At 34.8% G+C, this 18,683-nt stretch overlaps 3 protein-coding genes across 6 annotated transcripts; all 3 read right to left on the reverse strand.

Moving 5' to 3' along the window:
- Positions 1-575: 575 nt before the first annotated feature.
- On the reverse strand, positions 576-7,076 carry LOC145949662 (protein FAR1-RELATED SEQUENCE 5-like). Of its 4 annotated transcripts, none has more exons than XM_083060332.1 (4): positions 6,108-7,076; positions 5,643-5,708; positions 5,475-5,541; positions 576-2,466 (listed from the first exon to the last, which is right to left on the reverse strand). In XM_083060332.1, the coding sequence occupies exons 3-4, from the start codon at positions 5,491-5,493 to the stop codon at positions 1,136-1,138; spliced, it is 1,350 nt and encodes a 449-aa protein (XP_082916458.1). In that variant the 5' UTR covers positions 5,494-5,541; positions 5,643-5,708; positions 6,108-7,076; the 3' UTR covers positions 576-1,135. The 4 variants fall into 4 exon arrangements, with proteins under 4 accessions (XP_082916458.1, XP_082916456.1, XP_082916457.1 ...); XM_083060330.1 differs by having other exon boundaries at positions 577-2,561; positions 6,108-7,075; XM_083060329.1 differs by having other exon boundaries at positions 578-2,544; positions 6,108-7,074.
- A 530-nt stretch (positions 7,077-7,606) lies between these two features.
- On the reverse strand, positions 7,607-11,068 carry LOC109797298 (mechanosensitive ion channel protein 6). The gene is made up of 5 exons (XM_020357285.3): positions 9,580-11,068; positions 9,341-9,464; positions 8,577-8,870; positions 8,284-8,486; positions 7,607-8,190 (listed from the first exon to the last, which is right to left on the reverse strand). The coding sequence occupies exons 1-5, from the start codon at positions 10,920-10,922 to the stop codon at positions 7,905-7,907; spliced, it is 2,250 nt and encodes a 749-aa protein (XP_020212874.1). The 5' UTR covers positions 10,923-11,068; the 3' UTR covers positions 7,607-7,904.
- A 2,923-nt stretch (positions 11,069-13,991) lies between these two features.
- LOC109797044 (mechanosensitive ion channel protein 6) lies at positions 13,992-18,124 on the reverse strand. Its single transcript, XM_020356938.3, is given in 6 exon segments — positions 13,992-14,509; positions 14,603-14,805; positions 14,897-15,190; positions 15,648-15,771; positions 15,882-17,482; positions 17,484-18,124. Coding segments are annotated over 6 exon segments (2,715 nt in total). The 5' UTR covers positions 17,691-18,124; the 3' UTR covers positions 13,992-14,223.
- Between the last annotated feature and the right edge of the window lie 559 nt (positions 18,125-18,683).

Genomic DNA, 18,683 nt, shown 5'->3' on the forward strand with positions numbered 1-18,683 from the left:
GCACATTAGTTAACTATTAAAATTATAATATTAATTATGATCTTATGTAAAAAATATGACATTAAAAATACACCAACTAATGTATACCTATTATAAAGATAATAAATTTTGGTGACTAACATTTTTTAGTTTTTATTTTTATATTAGATACTATTATCCATATATTTAATAAAAAAAATTATTTAAAAAATAAATTTTTTTTTTATATTGGACACTATAATCCTTATACTTATTAAAAATTCTTTAAAAATATTTTAAAAAATAAGTATATAGAAGCACAAAGTATTTCTTTTCCTATTAATTATATATAATAAACAAACATGTACAATGGCCTGATTTAAAATTTATTTTTTAAAAATTCTTTTGTTGAAGAAGAAAAGTCTCTAAAGATGCTTGTAGATAAGATAGATATATGTGTTTAATAAGTAAAGGTTAATTAATAAATAATTATAAAAAATATAAGTCAAATTGGATAAAAAAAAATTTTTCAAAAAATCTCTGACAAATTACATAGTTATCTATAAAATAATATTTCATAATTGTACATTATTTTAATTTCTTATGTAACTCAAATTTTAGTTATCACATATATCCTACTAAATAATTTTTACTGTCATTTAAATAATTTTGATGAGAAAAATTTAAAGTTTTTTTAAAATTTAACATGTAATTCAATTTTGATTTATCAAATTTATCTTTAAATTATACTTTAATATTTTTTAAAATAAATTCGACAAGAAAGTTTTTACGATTTGTTTAAGTTATTAATATGTAATATTAGCAATATGTGGTGTTAGTTTTATATATCTTAATTTTGACAATAACATAAAATATAAGGTTACTTAATACAATATCTAAAAGAGTTTATATATACTTCGTCATTTTCAGATTGTTAGGTGATAAATATTATTTCTTTATCTTGAGACACTTTAATTATGAGTTTTTAATTTTAAGTTGCACTTTTATTTTTGTACTACCCACATCGGTACCACATCAGCTTATCAAGTTGGACCGCTCCCCAACCGATAAGATAAACTGATAAGATCACAATCTTATCAAATCGTAACCAATCTCATTATCACTTATAGGAAAAGCCGTAATCTGCATCAAGGTATGTGCATTATATATATGACACTTACACACCAAAAAATATATCACGGAAGTAAGCAGTGGCCCATGATGATCTATTCTCATATGTTTTGGAAACCCATTTGTTCCCCACAAGTCCATGCTTCTCAACCATGTTCATCCAAAAATCTTCAAATTCCTCCCGAGTGAAATCTGAATAGATTGCTTTCTTGAAATCCATCAAGAAAGCAGAACTCTTAACATTTTCACATGCATTTTTATGCAAGTGCCAGGCACATAGTCGATGACATGTATCTGGAAAAACATGTTTTATAGCCTCTCTCATTGCCCCATTCCCATCTGTCACAACTGTTTTGGGATGTTTGTTTCCCATTGCTTCTAAAAATGAATTTAAGACCCATTTATATGTGTCAATGGTTTCATCTGACACCAAAGCACAACCAAATATGACAGTTTGTGAGTGATGATTACATCCAGAGAAAATTACCAAAGGATAGTTATACTTGTTTTTCCTATATGTCGTGTCAAACGCAAGAACGTCACCGAAACATAAAAAATCAGATCTGCTGCATCCATCTGCCCAAAAAATTTGCTTCAATCTACCATCACTATTAGTTGCAAATTTTGCGTATAACATGGGATCATTGTCGGCCTTCCCACGAAGATAACTTAAGGCAGCAGCAACATCTCCATCTTTAATCTCACCACGCATTTGACTATCAAAATAGTTATATAAATCTTTCTTGGTAAAACCAACACTAGCATGTCCACCTTTTTGAGCCACCATGTACCCCATTATATGACAAGTTTTGGTTCCATATGAATGCAAGCTATCAACTTGAGCTTTATCTGCATCCGTCAATCCACGGTAAGCTGGGAACAAGTGCACATATCTTGAAGGTGTTAATTCATGGTTATGGGCCACTTCAAAACATGTCACTGTCCATATTGATTTCTTTAAGTTGTAGTGTACACGAAGCCTAGCTTGGCATTCAACTCGTGTAATACGTCTATGATCTCTTTTCCTGTCTACCCTTTTGAAGTGCTTCTTGTTTCTCAAACCTTGTCTATTACATACAAATTGCCGCATTATCACTTTTCCATTGACATTACGTTTCACTTCATCTTTTCTTACCACAAAACCACGACATTTTGCATATTTCTCATAAAAGTCATATGCTTCCTCTTCACTTCCAAACTCTAGCCCATATATGTCATCAGTCGTCAAGTCTGTAATTTTTTTAAATTCACCATCTCTTATCTTCATATTTGAATTCACATTTTGATCACACTGTATATTATGATACATACTATCACTTTCATCAGATTCTTTAGAAGAAACAGAATGCTTAACATCTCCATCATCACTTAAATTAACTGCTGACAAATCATCGAAGTTGTCCATCAAATATAAAGTTTACCCTCTGTTGTTTGAGAACTATTAGAAGCTATCACCTATCAAAAACTCATAACTATTACGTATTTAATGCATATAATATAATCAAATAGCAAAACAGAAACAAAAAAAAAAAGATCAATATGGCTAAGTTAATTTCACGTAATATACTAGGCAAAAACATAGATACACTCATAACCATAAAAAGTATACAATAACATTGATTTGGATTAGAAATTAAAAGTCCATTACCTTTTTCATAACCTAGCACATGTTTATTCTTTTACCGTCAGGAATCCTATTCTTTTAATCATGGCCAAATAGAAAAGAAAAATGGCTTACATGGCATACCAATACCATCAGCTTTAACATGACAAAACTAGCATTATTTTTACTTTTACGTAAAAGCAACTCCAACGACATTGAATAACTTAATTGACCAAATTTAGCCTACATTGTTTTATATAGAAGAGAAGGCACTAATTATTTGGTTTTTGTGTACTTTATGAAAGCATAGATGGCTTCTAACTACTTCCTCTTGTTTGTTCTTGTTGCTGCTACTTTACTTTCTAAAGAAGATGCTAAAAAGACGTTATTTTCGGACTTCTACTCTAGCAGCTGCCCGGAACCATGGTTTTAGGCCACAAATCTGCTTAATCAGAGATCAACAACTACTGCCTTGAAATTATGAATTGCACCTGCCTTAATTGGTTTTTGCTAAAACTATTGGTAATGATGTGAAGAAACTCGATAAATGAGAGCTTTGCTAATGTATGAGAGTTTCCAATGTACGGTTGAAGTAGGGTCTTTTGTAGTGAAGGTAACATAGTGTGAATCAATCTGTACTATGTAGGCAAAACCAGGGTATTTTCAGTGAGTAAGATGAAACCATTGTTATTAAATTCGATCTGCATGTCAAAACCCTTCTTTTATAGAGGGTTTATTAGTAATGCCCAAAGAAAAAATATTGAGGGGATGCAAGGAAAGGGCTGAAGATGCAAAAGTAGTTTCTGAATGTAAATAAGAACCTAATAGTCTAATAACATGCAAAATAGAGTACAATAAGTAGCTTAAAACATGAAACTAGAAGGATTAAATATGTTTTTTAGCCCTTGAACTTTTGTCAATATTTGTTTTTAACCCTTGAACAAATTTTATTTGGTTTTAGTTCCTAAAAAAACAAATTTGGAAAAGTTCAAGGACTAAAAGTGAAATTTGGAAAAAGTTCAGAGACTAAAATTAGTAAAAAAATTGTTTAAGGACTAAAAACAAAAATGGACAAAAGTTGAGACTAAACATATTTAATCCTCACTGGAAAAATTTACTAGTGGTACCCATGGAAGAGGGTTGACTTGTGTTAGGCTATATAGATTATGTTAAGAGAAGAGATTTATGAAGTGTGGACTCTGACATTAACATTGGACACAACACGGATATGAACACCCTGTCACGGTTAATGCCTAAAATATAGGACGTTGGGACAGTGCATACACACAAAAAGACTCTGATGAAATGAAACAAGTAACATAACACAAGATCTAAATTGCTGGTATATTCACTCTTTTAAAACAACCTTCTATATTTTTTATATGATAACAGACCTCAAAAAAAGCAAGAAACATGATTTTTTAAAACTTTATATTATATTTTAAGTTGACTTATCTAAAAGTTATATATATATATATATATATATATATATATATATATATATATATATATTTGTGTGTGTCCATCCATATGGAGTTCTCTCAAGTGTCTACTATCGACTCAAGTGTCCAAGCCAACAACAAATTAATACTCTTTTAATTGGGAACCTGATTTGGGGTGTTGGGAAGCGTGGGTGTTGGAAACATGTTTGACGCTTTGAATTAGAGAGGTTTCAGTGTTTCATAGGAAGAGATAACAAGAAATCAATGATGGAATTAGTACAATAAATCACCTCCTTAAGGGAAATTTTAGATGAGATTTTTATTTGTCCATAATTGCATTCCAAACTTCCAGTGCAATACTTAAAGGATAAAGGAATTCAATACTCATGTTTAGCATGAAAATTACAAGATGTCCCCAGTTCCCATAAAAATAGTTTAACATAATATTTCACAATCCTGAATACAACTATGTAACCCCTTACTTCCATAATAGCAAACCAATATAACTTTTCCAGGCAATGCAAATAAAAATAGTTATTCGGCCAGGGTAGATGATACATATACACTTTCAAATTTCCATTCAATGCACTCTAGTTCTCATAGCAATCACACATTTTCTCGTTGTACATGAAGGATATTAAGGTGCAAAGAGCCCTTAACTAAATGACTTGAGAAAAAGTTTCTATCACTTTTAAACCTGCTAAATGATGTTATATCAAACAAGTGATATTATATCAAACAAGTGACTATTACGAGCACCGATACTTTGTTTCTCATAACATTGTCAAAATCATAATTTAGAGATTCTTAACTGAACCAAACACACCGCAAAGATTAAAATAAACAATAACGTATAAATAAAATTTTCTTCCGTATAACTTTCATCCATTTATCTTTTGATCCCTGTATTTTTCTTTTTATATTGGTCACTATATTTTTTTATTGAGGTTTTGACATATTGTAAAAGTATTGGTACCAATAATCCTTATATTTTTCACTCATTCGGGTTTGAAACTCTCTTCAGGAGTCGAGACCAAGAGACTTAAAGGGATAGGATTACATCAAGATTCAGCCCTTAAGTCCTTACTTATATAATCTCAAATCGTGAATGTGCACAACAGAAATAGACTATTAATTGTATTTTTTTGTGAATGATATAATCGCTCTATAGTTAATTCAATCTAAACACCCAAACTGCCACCAGATTTGTCACAGGTACTATATTAGAGGTAGAAACTGATTAAAAGTATAAGCTAGCCAATATGACTAGAGGTAAAAGTTTTGTTGGGAATCATGTGAAAAAGTAAAGTAGGTGCATTATATTCAATAAAATTTCTTACCAAACACGTTGATAACCATGCAGGTTTTGCTGTATATGATAGATCAGGGTGAACATAGGTATCGTTTCTAACAAAAAAAAAACACAGAAAACAAAATAATCAGACATATTTTGACAATCCATTTCACAAATTTCAACAAAGTGACTCTAAATGAAAACTGAAACTTACAACCAAAAAGGGGGTGGGCAATGTATATGTGTAACTTGAAAATTATTAATATCCAAAACGCCTGACCTACATGAAAATATTAAAGGAAAAAATTAGCACAACGAAGAATTAAATGTAGTGAAGCTTTTTTATTGACTAGTAAAATTCAGTAAACAGAAGAGTAGCAAACAACTACATTTGATGTACATAACCCCTACCGACATCAAATGACACTGTTTAAAGGTAGATAATAAATACAAACTAATTATTTCAAAATCAAACACCGAAGAAAATGAGGCCATTCAGAAACAACATTAACCGATCATGTGATAAGGAATTAAGTTCTGCTTTTAGTTTATAGTCTATTGATAGGAACTTTTTGAGGATATAATTATGGAAATTCTCCTTATTAACAGTCTCTGAAGAAAGAAACCAGGCAGGCAGGAAAACACCTAAACATAGCCTTCAATACATTTGGCAACTTACCAACCATCGACAATATGGAATGCTAACTGATATAGGCATGATGGATTAATATCGATAGAGTGAATCTCCTTGGGAACAATATCTGCCTGTGCCTGCATACAATAAGAATGGCTAGCCATATTAACTGCAAGTCAGCTAGTATGAAGAAGACAATTATCACATGGTAAAATCTAGACATCGTATTGCAAACTATATGCTTATTGCCATTGATTTGAAGAATTAATACTTGTACAGTTGAATTCTCCCTAACGTTACTCAGTCACAAGTATGACATCGGTCTTAGGCTCGTAACACATTCTGACATGCAATGATATTATATCAAAAAAGTTTCTATCACTTTTAAACCTGCTAAATGATGTTACAGGTAACTGTATTTCAAGGACTGCAAGTCACTAAACCTAGCTCACCGTTTAAAATAAAAAACTGCAAAATAAAAAAATGGATATATTTATTGCACTATTTTTGCTAAACCTGGGATGCATAAAAAAGAACATAATGCATAAAGGTATGCCAAAGAATGACTGAGGGTGGCAAGTGATATCAGGAAAACTTTATTGTACTAACTAGGCTAAAGTCAGCCAGAATTTTACATGAATAACAAATTTTAACGTTGAGGACCAAAATGTTAATCATTGTGCTATAATAACTTCAGTATTTCCTTCCGGTGACTACATTAATATCTTATATGCATGTGTAATTGCTTTGTTTTTTTGGCATTTAATAACAGCCTCCATATATACATACATTTGTTCACTTGGTAAAGCTTCGAATCAATGAAATTTATTTTCTAATCCAAAACAAAGTTCTTAATGTAAACATATCTATTTTCTTTCTGTAACATGAAAATTATGTTGTTATAGTCTGTCGCAAAAAAAGGTAACAAAAAACGGAGAGAATAATAATAAAAATGAGGTAGCTGCAGTTTCTACATACATTATAATTGTAGTACTCCCTTAAACGAAGCAAGTAGCAATCATTTTCGATTCAAAATGCTCACAAAAGTTAGAACATTTAAACGGATAGAGCACGACAAAAGAACACTCGACCCACCATCAACACTAAGGGTCCGTACATAGAGTTCAACTAGTTAATGTTATGAACTCTTAATCTTATACAAACAAGAAAATTTTCAGAGGATACAAATTAAGGAGCACATTACCTAATTATTAATCTAGCGAACCAAACCCACCAATCCAAGACTTACGATGACTAGTATACATAGTAACCCATATTGAGGCAAAAAAACATTGTTCATATCTACCCACATTTATTATTTGAACAAATAACTTATTTAAATATTGAAATATCTTTTGTAGAAACCTTCCACTCGAATACACTGCTCGACATATGAAAAATATCGGTTGAGAAAGTCAGAAGAGTAAAGAATAAAGTCTTAGTCAGATTTTGAACAAGAACATAAATTATCCTACATCTTGTAATAACATCATATTTATGTAAATGCATCAAGATGAAGTAGATATTATAGGAAAAATATCATGTAAGAAAAAGCGAATAGAAATTAACTATCTCCCTTATGCTGCTGGGACAAGGTAGACATATAAATTTTCGACTGAATACGGTCATATATAATTGTATAAAAGAGGTAGCGATTAGTGCTAACGATTTCAACAAACTAAATGAGAAACGCACGTGCCTAGGCATGGCTTTATAGCTACAGTACAGACTAACATTAGTACATATCAAACTAATCTAAAACAAGGGACACGCACACGCTCTTTACAATATTCTGCTAAAATATAGCACTTCCTAGAATGATCGGAAGATATTCTTGTATGCTCAATTTGAAACTGTTGTCCAACTAGGTGGAAGCCGATCAGAAGTGGTAGGCACGCCTCTCACGTTAATGTCCAGAGGCAGGAGACGGTAATTCATGTCGAGCTCTCTGAAAATCTTGATCATCTCTTCCAGCACAAGGGATCTCCTCACAAACCTTTCTCCCATGTCTTGGAAGTTCATTTTATGAGTTGGCCAGATAGCTATTTTGATCATGTTTAATTGATCAAAATCCCTGATTACTATTAAAGGTGAAGGATACCAGTGCTCCTTCTTGCTATCCATGAAACTGCATTGTGGTCATTACAAGTTTCAGCCAATCAGATATATATATATATAGAACAAGCAAAGACAAAGGAGCCACACACTTGTCAGCACATACCTCTGTATTCTGTGTTTCATAGCTGTAATCTTTTCGAATGGGGTAGATATATGTATATAGAATTCGATAGCATCACCCATGTCAGGACTCCTGTAAAAGTTATATATGGCCTTGGTAGCAAGGACAGTATTAGGGATGATTATCTTTTGATTATCATATCGCAGAAATATGGTTGTCAGTATGTTCATTTCTTCTACCACCATCTGAAATTGGTTAGCAACGAAGGAGGAGGGGAAATTAGGCCATGTCTATATGAAAACAGAATCTTTAAACTTGTGAATGGATCAAGTTACCTGAACCCCATCAATTTCACATCTATCTCCCACATCAAATGGATGCATGACAAATAAGAAAATAATTGATTCAAATATGGTCTTGCAGGTGTTTCCAAATACAAATGCAACCACGACAATCTGTGAGCTCACAAATAGAAGAAATTTGGTGGTGGCAACTTCCAATATCAAGAGCCAAATAACCAGTATCACAATTGCAACTATAAAATTGAGCATTCGATGAAGTTTGTTCACTGCCGTCTTGGTGTCATTCAATGTCAAAGCAAGTGCTCTCCTTTCCCTGAAGGCATTGACCTGTGTAGTTAAATGCAAGATACTGCTGTAAATACTATACAACCAAACTCAAACAGCTGCATGTAAACATCAATTGAAACCACTCTGTAAATACTATCAAAGCAAACACAAACATTTGAATGTAAATATTAATTAAAATCAGTCAAGGATAAAAATATTGACTCTGACCTATACGCAAAATTTATTCTTAAAAACAAAAATGATATTTCAAAGCATGTGAATACATGCATGCTTTAAAAATGAGTTTGGTAATATATATACTATTATAGGTCAAGGTTTGTTTGTAACAAGTAAATAACGTCATAAAACCATATTGAGAATATAATAAAAGCATCAAGTAAATAAGTCTAACAATCAACAGAAAAAGGACACACATTGATATCTACACGTTTTAGACACTACAATAAATATATCAATCCTTAGGTTTCTTCTAATTAAGCTTTTCATATGCCATGCTAGTTAACTCTCACCACCCAGTTCTTCAAGGCTGATTTGCTGATTCTCCCAGCATCGGTTGCTCCTTCAAAGAGAGTCATGGTTTTCGCAGCTTCATCCTCGCGCATAAACCGCATCAAGTCATCAGGGTATATATACCTGCAAAACAGAAACCAATAAGATAACAGAGAAAAAAAGGATACAAGAAAAACTTAAAAGTAACAAACGGTATCCTCTATTATGAAAATCTGCAAGCAACAGATAAAGCGATAACCTGCATCCACGCCTAGCAACATTCTGAAATATTTTCTTAGCTGCAGCTTTGGCCTCGATTTCACTTCGAATCTGAGTGGCATTTTCATCCTCATTGGCATTATCGAGTATCTGTTCATCCAATGTAGAAAGAGTCCCATGGCGGACCATATTAATCAACCTTTTCATATTCCAGGCAGACACATTATTGGGATTCAGCTTATGCAGGTCATCAATAGTGATCACATTCCCATCATCCGATTTCTTGGAAAGAGGCCGCGAAAGCTTGCCACTCTTAACTCTGGGGCTCTTCTGCAGCGCTCCGCTCCTCAACCTTTCACTCTTAATATTGGTAAAAGCATTGGCCCTAAGGTCAGGGGGTATGGTAACCCCAGCATTCTGCAGCTTCTGAACCTCATCAGCCAGCCTCTCCTCCTCCTCCTCGGCCCTCTGAATCTCCACCAACGGAGGCCCCGAAAGCGTCTCGATCACAAACTGATTAAACAATGACTCCTGAATCCGATCAAAATACGTGCTCACATGGAAAGAAGAGGCCAACACCTTCACCACAAGAGTCTTCAACAACCACACCAAAGTCCCCACAAGGAAACACACCAACACCTTAGTCACATACTCGAGGAAATCACTGTGCGTCTCCCTCTGCACCCTCTTGTCAAACAACAAATGCCACGCAATCAACACAAGCCCCAACCAGACACAATTCTGAACAGCCTTCCTCACACCGTAGACAAAATACAAGACCCTCTTCCTCAGAAGGAAATTCCTCTCAAAGCAGAACACAGCAACCCTGATAACCCAATCAGAGACCAACCTGCCACAGATAAGAACAAGAACCATAACCTCCCATTTCCACAACCTAAGCTGCCACAGGTTCTTGGTCCTGAGAAAGCGGACACACAGAGTGGTGACCAACAAACCAATGATCAAAACCAAACTCAACCACTCAAGAAGAGTCCAAACGCTAAAATGAGTCTTCTTAAACTCATCAGGAAGATCCTCTTCGAGAAAGGGATCGTCGTCGTCGTCGTCACCCTTCTTCCCCAAAATCCCAGAGAGAAGCTGAGCCGATCTTAAAACCCGACCCGACTTTTTATCGGGTTGATCTTCGGGCGGGTCCATGAGCCTGGAGCGGGTTTTGGGCTTCAACAAAGCGGATTTCCTCTGCATGGAGAGGGTCCTCTCGAAGGAGGGGTTGGAGGTGCATCGGAGGACCTCGCAGTCGTAGGAGGGAGTCGACGACGGGGAGCCACGGCGGTCGTATTGCGGCGGCTGCGGAGGGCGGTGGAACTCGGAGAACTTGAGCTCCATGGACATGCGGCTGGCGACCGGAGATTCCTCGACCATGGCAGATGAATTTTAGTTAGCAAGAAAAGGGTGAAAAAGAAGACAGGTGTAAGCGTAAGCGAGAAAGATAGCTAAGTACGCTGGAAATGAACTGTATTCACTATTCACGGTTGGAGTCAAAGCTGATGGGATGTCAACTACATTTTCAACTAATATCTTATTTCTCAGACACTATTCTCACATATGTCTTCTGTTGTCTTCATTATCGCCGCTAATTAATGTTCTACACTTGTGAGAGAGACCTAGTAAAACAAATTATATTTTTTTTCAAGTGGGTAAGAATTAAGAAACGAAACTAATTCATATATGACTTCAATTCTTGCTTTTATAAAAAAAATTTAATAAATAATTTGTTAAGTACAATCAAATCACACCATTTCACTTATCTAAAGTTTTAAATATTTTAATAAAATTACAAAAAGTGAATTTAGTTCAAAGTAAAGAAAGGAGAAAAATGATTTTGACGGAGGAGAGAAGAGGAAAGAGAAAGGGAAAGGAGAAGTTAACATTTTGTTTGATTAAAAAATAAGTAATTCTTTTTTATTTAATTAAATAAATTGAAAGTTAATTAATTGTCTTTTAGGAAATCGCACTTGCACTGCAAGCCAAGACAGAATACTAGAAAACCCTAATTTGAAAGGTGGTAAGCTAAGCTCTTTGGACAGTGTTTTCGAATGTAAAAACTAAAAACTAAAAACTGGTTTGAGATTTTTTTTTTATTAATGAAAATCCAACATAAATATTTAAAGAGTTTACGATATTCACGTAAACCGTTTAACCAAGTTAGACCCCTTAGTTATTTGAGAAATTAAAAATAATAAAATAAACTGACTGAAAATATATTAAAAAATTAAAACCGGTAATATAAAAAATAAACATTTTTCAAAAATCAAATATTAATATTTGACGTGGCAGCTTGCCACTGGTTATAGTAGGAGGGGCATCAAAACCCTTTTTCCTACCGTGGGCATGTTAGCAGATGCCATATAGTATAATCATACGGATTAATTTCTGTTTAAATTTTATTAATTTTAAATTTTAAATTTATAAGAAAAAAAAATATTATTATATTTATTTATATTAATAAAGATGTTCAAGTCTTTTAAAAGAATTTTCTTTTTAAAATTTTTTATTTATGAAAACATATTATATATAATCCTTTTTCAGTTTTTTCATAAACAAATAACTAAAAAAAAATTGTTTTATAAGACAAAGACCACTTGATATTTTTCTAACTACCTGGACAGAAATTCACCCGAAAAATAAATCAGGACCGAACAATTTTATCAATTAAAAGCAAATATTTATAGAACTAAAAAATATAATTAAAAATTATTTTTCTAAACTTGATAATCAGCAGTGACATATGTATTTAACAATGGACTGATCTAAACTGATAAAATATTCGCTTCATTATTTTTTTCTCTATTGTTTCTACTACTGAACTTCTAAGAGTATAATTATTACTACTTTTTATATAAAGTACGTATATTTTTAAAAAAGAAATGGAGGGTACGCTGCACGTTAGGTGCTGTCCTATTTAAAGCAATACATTTACTAATTGTGCGGTGTACGTTCCCTTTTCAACCTTTGTACTAACAATTCAAGAAATGATCCGTTAGTAGTTATAAAGGAGAAGCTCAAATTTAGCAAACAAAATCCCAGGTATCCAGAAGCTCGAATGTAGCAAACAAAATCCCAAGTGTCCACATTTGATATTTATTGCAACGAAATATTATATTCTCTTAACACATTTTTTTTAATATTTTTATTATCACAAATTCAAATTTGTTAAAATTAGAAAGTGCTTAAAATAATACTTTTCATTTAATAAACCTTGCTCATAATTTTATAAATTTTAATTAATTAAAAAATACATTAAGAAAAATATTTTAGAAAATGCATTCCAAACACTACCAGCAAATTCTTCACAATTATTTAAATTGAAATGATTGGTGTATGCTCTAACAAGAAACATATATCTAGAGAGACTTATGTCCCGGGTATATTTGTGAAAAACATATAGCTAGTCACTAGGTATAACATTTGATTTTTACCTCACCATTACGCGACAAAATAACATATGACTTGGGTGTTGATATATTTTCATGAGGTTGTCACCCGTTTTCTTTTAACCTTGACAAGATGTTGAGATCATCGTGAGCTGGTGGTTCTCTTCCTCACCGTTCAAACAGTATACAACCCCATTAATATATATAATACTTCACTTATTTGAAAAGTAACTTTCTATGAAAAATAAATTTTATAAATTTTAAAAAATTAATTATTTTATTTTATTTTATTTTATTAATTTAAATTAATAAATAATTATAAAAATATTTTATAAATTAATTTAAATATATATAGTGATGTATAATGTACTTTTCAAATTTATTTAAAAATTTGTAAACTTAATTTATATATTAAGAACTTTAATTCAACAATTAAAAATTAAATTATTAAAAATTGATGTAGAATATAAATTATTGAGTAGAATAAATTTATCAAAATTTATTTTTGAGTTAAATGAATCTCTTTATATATATATATATATATGATGTAATAAATAAATATAATACGATAATGAAAATTTTCAGTCGCCATCAGCATCTATTTGTAGCCACTAGTCAAGGTTCAAAGCTATGATTGAGCCATACCAAAAACTCCATAATTTGACTTGGATGACTATTCGATTTCCCAATCAGATGGGGAAAGGCTAAAATTCCGAGATGATCAAGCACAATACTCCCACACACACCCAGCTCCTCTCCTCTGTTATTGGCACTTGCAGTAGCTTCAGAATTTATATTTTACTTGCTTCATAGCTATAACTAATGCTAAATCACTACATATTTATCTCCCTGATACATAAATAATCCTACATCTTATAATAACATCATATTTATGTCCCTACTCTTTAATACTAAATAAAAAATAAAAGTATTGAATATCTTTAAATAAATGCATTAATATGAAGAAGATATTATAAGAAAATATTTCATATAAAAAGAAGCGACTAGAAATTAACTGTCACCCTTATGTTGCTGGGACAAGGAAGAAACAACGAAATTTTAGACAGAATATGGTAATATAATTGTATAAAAGAGGTAGCGATTAATACTAATGATTTCAACAAAACTACATGAGATAGGCATGTGCCTAGGCATGGCTTCATAGCTACAGTACAGACTAACATTAGTACATATCAAACTAATCTAAAACAAAGGACTGATTCTTTACAATATTATATTCAGCTAAAATATAGCACTTCCTAGCATGATCAGAAGATATTCTTGTATGCTCAATTCGAAACTGTTGTCCAACTAGGTGGAAGCCGATCAGAAGTGGTAGGCACGCCTCTCACGTTAATGTCCAGAGGCTGGAGACGGTAATTCATGTCGAGCTCTCTGAAAGTCTTGATCATCTCTTCCAGCACAAGGGCTCTCCTCTCATACCTTTCTCCCATGTCCTGGAAGTTCATTTTTTGAATTGGCCAGATAGCCATTTTGATCATGTTTAAATGATCAAAATCCCTGATTACAAATAACGGTGAAGGATACCAGTGCTCCTTCTTGTTATCCATGAAACTGCATTGTGATCATTAGTAGTTTCAGCCAATCAGATATATGTATATACAACAAGCATAGACAAAGGAAACAGACACTCTCGTCAACACATACCTTGATATTCTGTGTTTCATAGCTGTAATCTTATCAACTGGGGTAGATATGTGTACATAGAATTCGATAGTATCTCCCATGTCAGGACTCCGGTAAAAGTTATATATGGGCTTGGTAGCAAGGACACTATTAGGGATGATGACCTTTTGATTATCCCATTTCAGAAATATGGTTGTCAGTATGTTCATTTCTTCTACAATCATCTGAAATTGGTTAGCAAACATGGGGGGAGGGGAAATTAGGCTAGGTCTACATGAAAACAGAATCTGTAAACTTGTGAATGAATCAAGTTACCTGAACCCCATCAATTTCACATCTATCTCCCACATCAAATGGGTGCATGACAAATAAGAAAATAATTGCTTCAAATATGGTCTTACAGGTGTTTCCAAATACAAATGCAACCACAACAACCTGTGAGCTCACAAAGAGAAGAAATTTGGTGGTGGCAAATTCCAATATCAAGAGCCAAATAACCAGTATAACAATTGCAACTATAAAATTTAGCATTCGATGAAGTTTGTTCACTGCCGTCTTGGTGTCATTCAATGTCAAAGCAAGTGCTCTCCTTTCCCTGAAGGCATTGACCTGAGTAGTTAAATGCAAGATACTGCTGTAAATACTATACAACCAAACTAAAAGTGCTGCATGTAAACATCAATTGAAACCACTCTGTAAATACTATAAAAGCAAACGCAAACATTTGAATGTAAATATTAATTAAGACCAGTCAAGGATAAAAATATTGACTCCGACCTATATGCAAAATTTATTTATTCAAAATAACAAAAAAGACATTTCAAATCATGCGAATACATGCATGCCTTAAAAATGAGTTTGATATAGGTGAAGGTTTGTTTGTAACAAGTAAATAATGTCAGAACCATATTGAGAATGTAACTAGAGCATCAAGTAAACGAGTCAGACAATCCACAGAAAAAGGACACACATTGATATCTACACGTTTTAGACACAACAGTAAATATATCAATCCTTTGATTTCTTCAAATTAAGCTTTTCATATGTCATGCTAGTTAATTCTCACCACCCAGTTCTTCAAGGCCGATTTGCCGATTCTCCCAGCATCGGCAGCTCCTTCAAAGAGATTCATGGTTTTCGCAGCTTCATCCTCGCGCATAAACCGCATCAAATCCTCGGGGTATATATACCTACCAATAAGATAACAGAGAAAAAAGGATACAAGAAACTAAGAAAAACTTATAGTAACAAATGCTATCCTCCATTACCATAATAGGTAAGCAACAGGTTAAGGGACAACCTGCATCCGCGCCTAGCAACATTCTGAAATATCTTCTTAGCTGCAGCTTTTGCCTCGTTTTCGCTTCGAATCATCGTGGCATTTTCATCATCATTGGCATTATCGAGTATCTGTTCATCCAACGTAGAAAGAGACCCATGGCGGACCATATTAATCAACCTTTTCATATTCCAGGCGGAGACATTATTGGGATTCAGCTTATGCAGGTTATCAATGGTGATCACATTCCCATCATCTGACCTCTTGGAAAGAGGCCGCGAAAACTTGCCACTCTTAACTCTGGGGCTCTTCTGCAGCGCTCCACTCCTCAGCCTTTCACTCTTAATATTGGTAAAAGCAGTTGCCCTAAGGTCAGGGGGTATGGTAACCCCAGCATTCTGCAGCTTCTGAACCTCATCAGCCAGCCTCTCCTCCTCCTCCTCTGCCTTCTGAATCTCCACCAACGGAGGCCCCGAAAGCGTCTCGATCACAAACTGATTGAACAGTGACTCCTGAATCCGATCAAAATACGTGCTCACATGGAAAGAAGAGGCCAACACCTTCACCACAAGAGTCTTCAACAACCACACCAAAGTCCCCACAAGGAAACACACCAACACCTTAGTCACATACTCGAGGAAATCACTGTGCGTCTCCCTCTGCACCCTCTTGTCAAACAACAAATGCCACGCAATCAACACAAGCCCCAACCAGACACAATTCTGAACAGCCTTCCTCACACCGTAGACAAAATACAAGACCCTCTTCCGCAAAAGGAAATTCCTCTCAATGCAGAAGACAGCAATCCTAATAACCCAATCAGAGACCAACCTGCCACAGATAAGAACAAGAACCATAACCTCCCATTTCCACAACCTAAGCTGCCAAAGGTCCTTGTTCCTGAGAAAGGGGACACAAAGAGTGGTGATCAACAAACCAATGATCAAAATCAAACTCAACCATTCAAGAAGAGTCCAAATGCTAAAATGAGTCTTCTTATACTCATCAGGAAGATCCTCTTCGAGAAAGGGATCGTCGTCGTCGTCGTCACCCTTCTTCCCCAAAAAACCGGAGAGAAGCTGACCGGATTTTAGAACCCGACCCGATTTCCTGTCGGGCTGGTCTTCGGGCGGGTCAATGAGCCTGGAGCGGGTTTTGGCCTTCAACAAAGCGGATTTCCTCTGCATGGAGAGGTTCCTCTCGAAGGAAGCGTTGGAGGTGCATCGGAGGACCTCGCAGTCGTTGGCCGGAGAGGGAGAGGGGGAGCGGCGGCGGTCGTACAGGGGCGGGTGGGGAGGGCGCTGGAACTCGGCGATGGAGATGGAGGCGGATTCCTTGCTGTGTCTTCTCCGGACGGGATCTTCTTGAATGGCATTGGAAGCGGGTTCGTCGAAGGAGACCTTGAGCTCCCTGGACATGCGGTTGGTGACCGGAGATTCTTCCACCGGCGTTAACTTACCTTCGTCGGCGTCGTGCTGGAGCTCCTCCATTTCCAAATCCATGTCGAGCTGCATCTCGCCGGAGGCCTTCTGCTTGTGGAGGAAGCGTCCGATGAGCTGCGACGGAGGGTCCTCGTTCTTGCGGAAATCGAAGCTCTCGTCCCGCCAAATGCGGTTGTTGGATGAGGTGGCGGCGGGAGGGGGGGTCGGCGGCGTCGTCGATCTTGACGACGTAGTCGCCGGCGGGCATTGCGTTGTGGCGGTGCGGTTCTTGGTCGAGGAGGATGGGGAGGTGCTCGTGGTCGGAATCGGTGTTTCCGGCGGCGGAAAACCTTTTGGAATGTTTGTTATGGGAACCATAAGATTTGAAGGACTTCCTGATAGATTGCATCAGGGTATGGAGAAATAAATGAATGAATTCCCGGAGGGAGGGATGGTTAATTAAAATTTTAATTCTTTTTTTATATTTTTATTTATCATGAAAAATAATAATCATAAAGTTGGAGAGTTTGGTGACCAAGGAAAATAAATATATAATGTGACTGGTTTTTGTTAGAAAGAATAGAGAAAATTGAAATAGAAAGGGTCTTTGTTGGACACTCTGCTGACGCGTGTAGTGCAGATTGACGCTGGCAGATGCAAATGCTCGACGACGAGGTTAGGTTAGTGTTTGTGACAATGCTATTTAGTAATGGACCGTTATTATTAAGATGCGGTGAGGGGTTCCTTCTGGAACATCCCTAGGGCTTCTAATTCTAAGGCTCCCCCCCATGCCCTGTGCGTGTGCCTGTGCCTGTGCCTGCGGATAGGGAACTTTACTAGGGTTCCACATTTTTGCTTTCCTTTCTGCTACAACTTAATGTGTCCAAGGAATAATTGTTCTCCCATGCTTTTTTCAAATTAATATTATAATCTACCTTTCCTTTCCACAACCAACTTCACACTCCTTTCTTTACCTCTATTTTTTCCTTTATTGCTCACGGATGCTCAAATTTTTTACATATTTTTGGTCAACAGGAAACCATTTACCACCGCTCAACAAAAGTAAGAAGATTAATTAATTCAGTTACTAATATTATAGGTTCTAAAATTTGGAGCTCATTCATTGTTACCCTATGTTAACAAATGATAAAACCATTTGGTCAAAAACTAAATTTGTTTGGTACGTGATATTATAGTTTTTAAGCTTCAATCCAAACAACCAAATTAAACCTCTAAGAACTTCTTAAACATATAAACCTCCACCCTAAATGCCTAATCCAACTAGTATTACAGATTTTGCAATTTGCATGACTCATGGGTCGCTATAATGCTCAATCAAGGCACGGTGGAGACAACTAGCATTCATTGTAGAACCATATATAGTCACAAATGACATTCCATG

This window comes from Cajanus cajan, chromosome 7, assembly GCF_000230855.2.
Source record: "Cajanus cajan strain Asha chromosome 7, NIPB_CcT2T_4, whole genome shotgun sequence".
Classification (NCBI taxonomy): domain Eukaryota; kingdom Viridiplantae; phylum Streptophyta; class Magnoliopsida; order Fabales; family Fabaceae; genus Cajanus; species Cajanus cajan.